General features: G+C 37.6%; 1 protein-coding gene across 1 annotated transcript in view; it reads right to left on the reverse strand.

Annotated features, from left to right (window-relative positions):
• Positions 1-1,849, reverse strand: part of calcrl2 (calcitonin receptor-like 2) — a gene marked incomplete in the record, with an annotated part of 43,487 nt that overhangs the window by 2,595 nt on the left and 39,043 nt on the right. The window contains 2 exon segments of the mRNA XM_014015362.1: positions 470-511; positions 845-1,063. Of these exon segments, the coding sequence (XP_013870816.1) occupies positions 470-511; positions 845-1,063 (261 nt within the window).

Raw genomic sequence — 1,849 nt, forward strand, 5'->3', positions numbered from 1 at the left:
ATTTTATGGATTTAATTTTACGTATTATACTTGAATAAATACAGTGGTTTAAATATTTCCATCACATTTGAGATGTTTCGAAACCTTAAAAACACCCTTTTTATCTTAAAGACGTTAAAACCCGCCAACGGTTTTACGATAGACCCCATATTTGAGGAGGGGGCTTCACCTGAAAAGAGGGTGTCTGGACAAGCAAAAATGTTTATAACTCAAAAACTATTCCACATAGGAGCTTCAGATTTTTTCCGTTGTTTAGCTCCGATAAAGGGCTATCCATCAGGCTAACTAATGAGCCCCACTGCCCCCCCTGGACCCCCACCCAAAACAATAAATCTGTTCTGGTGCATTGATGCTTTGCGTACATGCGGGGGTCATATTTGCTATCGTTATGCAGCATCTTCGTAGTGGTCATTTCTCAGAATAAATCTATGAGAAATGAATTAAAAATTAACTTCTATGTTARACATACCTCAGCGTTGCAGAAACAGAATATAACTGCCACCAGGAGTCCCTACAAAAGAAAAGTAGGGTTAAAATGTAATGTTTTAAAAGGAAGTATGATTTTCTTGTAGAAAATAAAAGCAAATGTTTAAATAAAATGGATCTGTGTTATTTGGAATACATGACCGTCTGATTTTAAAATTGAAATACTGTATGTGTCACCTCCATGATTTTACAAGTTTAAAGATAAAATATTTAAAAGGGAAACATATTTGATGTCGGAATTCAATACAGTTTAATCAAAGTGCGCCCTGAAAACTAGTGAAAAACACTTTTAACTAAGCATAATATGTATCAATGTGAAGCCTGTGATAGGTGAGCAAGCCTTTATTCCTGCACGTACCTGAAAGTTGGAGAAGAGAATGATGAAGAATTCGTAGACRGTCTGGCTGATGCGGCCCTCGGGTTTCCAGGGTAAGAGGATGAAGGGCACTCCCAGCAGAGGGATCAGGATCAGGGTGGCTCTCACCGCCTTCATGTAGGCCGTGGACTCGGCGCAGTGCGTCTCCCTCAGCTTGGTGATCAGGACCCGGACGATGTTGAGGAGAAAGAAAAGGTTCACCTGGACAGACCAACAGGATGGTTTTATGTAAAGTTCAGATTGTGCCTAATTTATTTAGATCACTTGGATTCTTAGGTTTGATTCAACTAATATTAAATAAAAACACAGATTAAACTAGACATGGGCTTTTACAATGTAAAAACAAGTGTGACAACATGTAACGTAAAACATGTTACAGGATCCTTGTAACATGCCATTTCAGCATGTCTTTGCCTGCAGCTTGAACTGTGACCAAGTTGAAATGTGTTTGTTAATCAAGTACCAGCTTATGCCTGCCAAGTCAGCAGTTGTTTGTAATGAGGGTAATTGTGTGAGAACATGACAATTAGAAAATACGTAGTTTTAATGAAATTTTTTTATGGCTGGGATCGAACCCTGATCTCCCACATGAAAGCCCATAGTGTTCACCATGAGACAATAGAAGCTGTTGCAGTAGGTACTCCCAGTGTTAGGTTTGTATGTGTGCTGAAAGAGGTCATATTGCCAATGCAATTGTTGACACTAAACTGCAATATATTACAACAATAAAGGAATATTAGGAAAATATTATAGTGAAATATCAAAATACAATCATGTTTTATTATAAATACTGAACTACTGAGTTTAAATAGTATTAAACTATGGTGCAGTACTGAGTAGATACAGCATGGGGCAGTATTGGACCAATACAAGGCTCCATTGACTCCCATTATTTGATTTTAAACATTAATATTTCAAAAACCATAGGTTGTACAGGCACCAAAAGGCATAGCAATCATTTGGCACAGGGGCTTTACAGATTTAAAT

This window comes from Austrofundulus limnaeus, unplaced genomic scaffold (genome assembly GCF_001266775.1).
Source record: "Austrofundulus limnaeus strain Quisiro unplaced genomic scaffold, Austrofundulus_limnaeus-1.0 Scaffold128, whole genome shotgun sequence".
NCBI classification, from domain to species: Eukaryota; Metazoa; Chordata; class Actinopteri; order Cyprinodontiformes; family Rivulidae; genus Austrofundulus; species Austrofundulus limnaeus.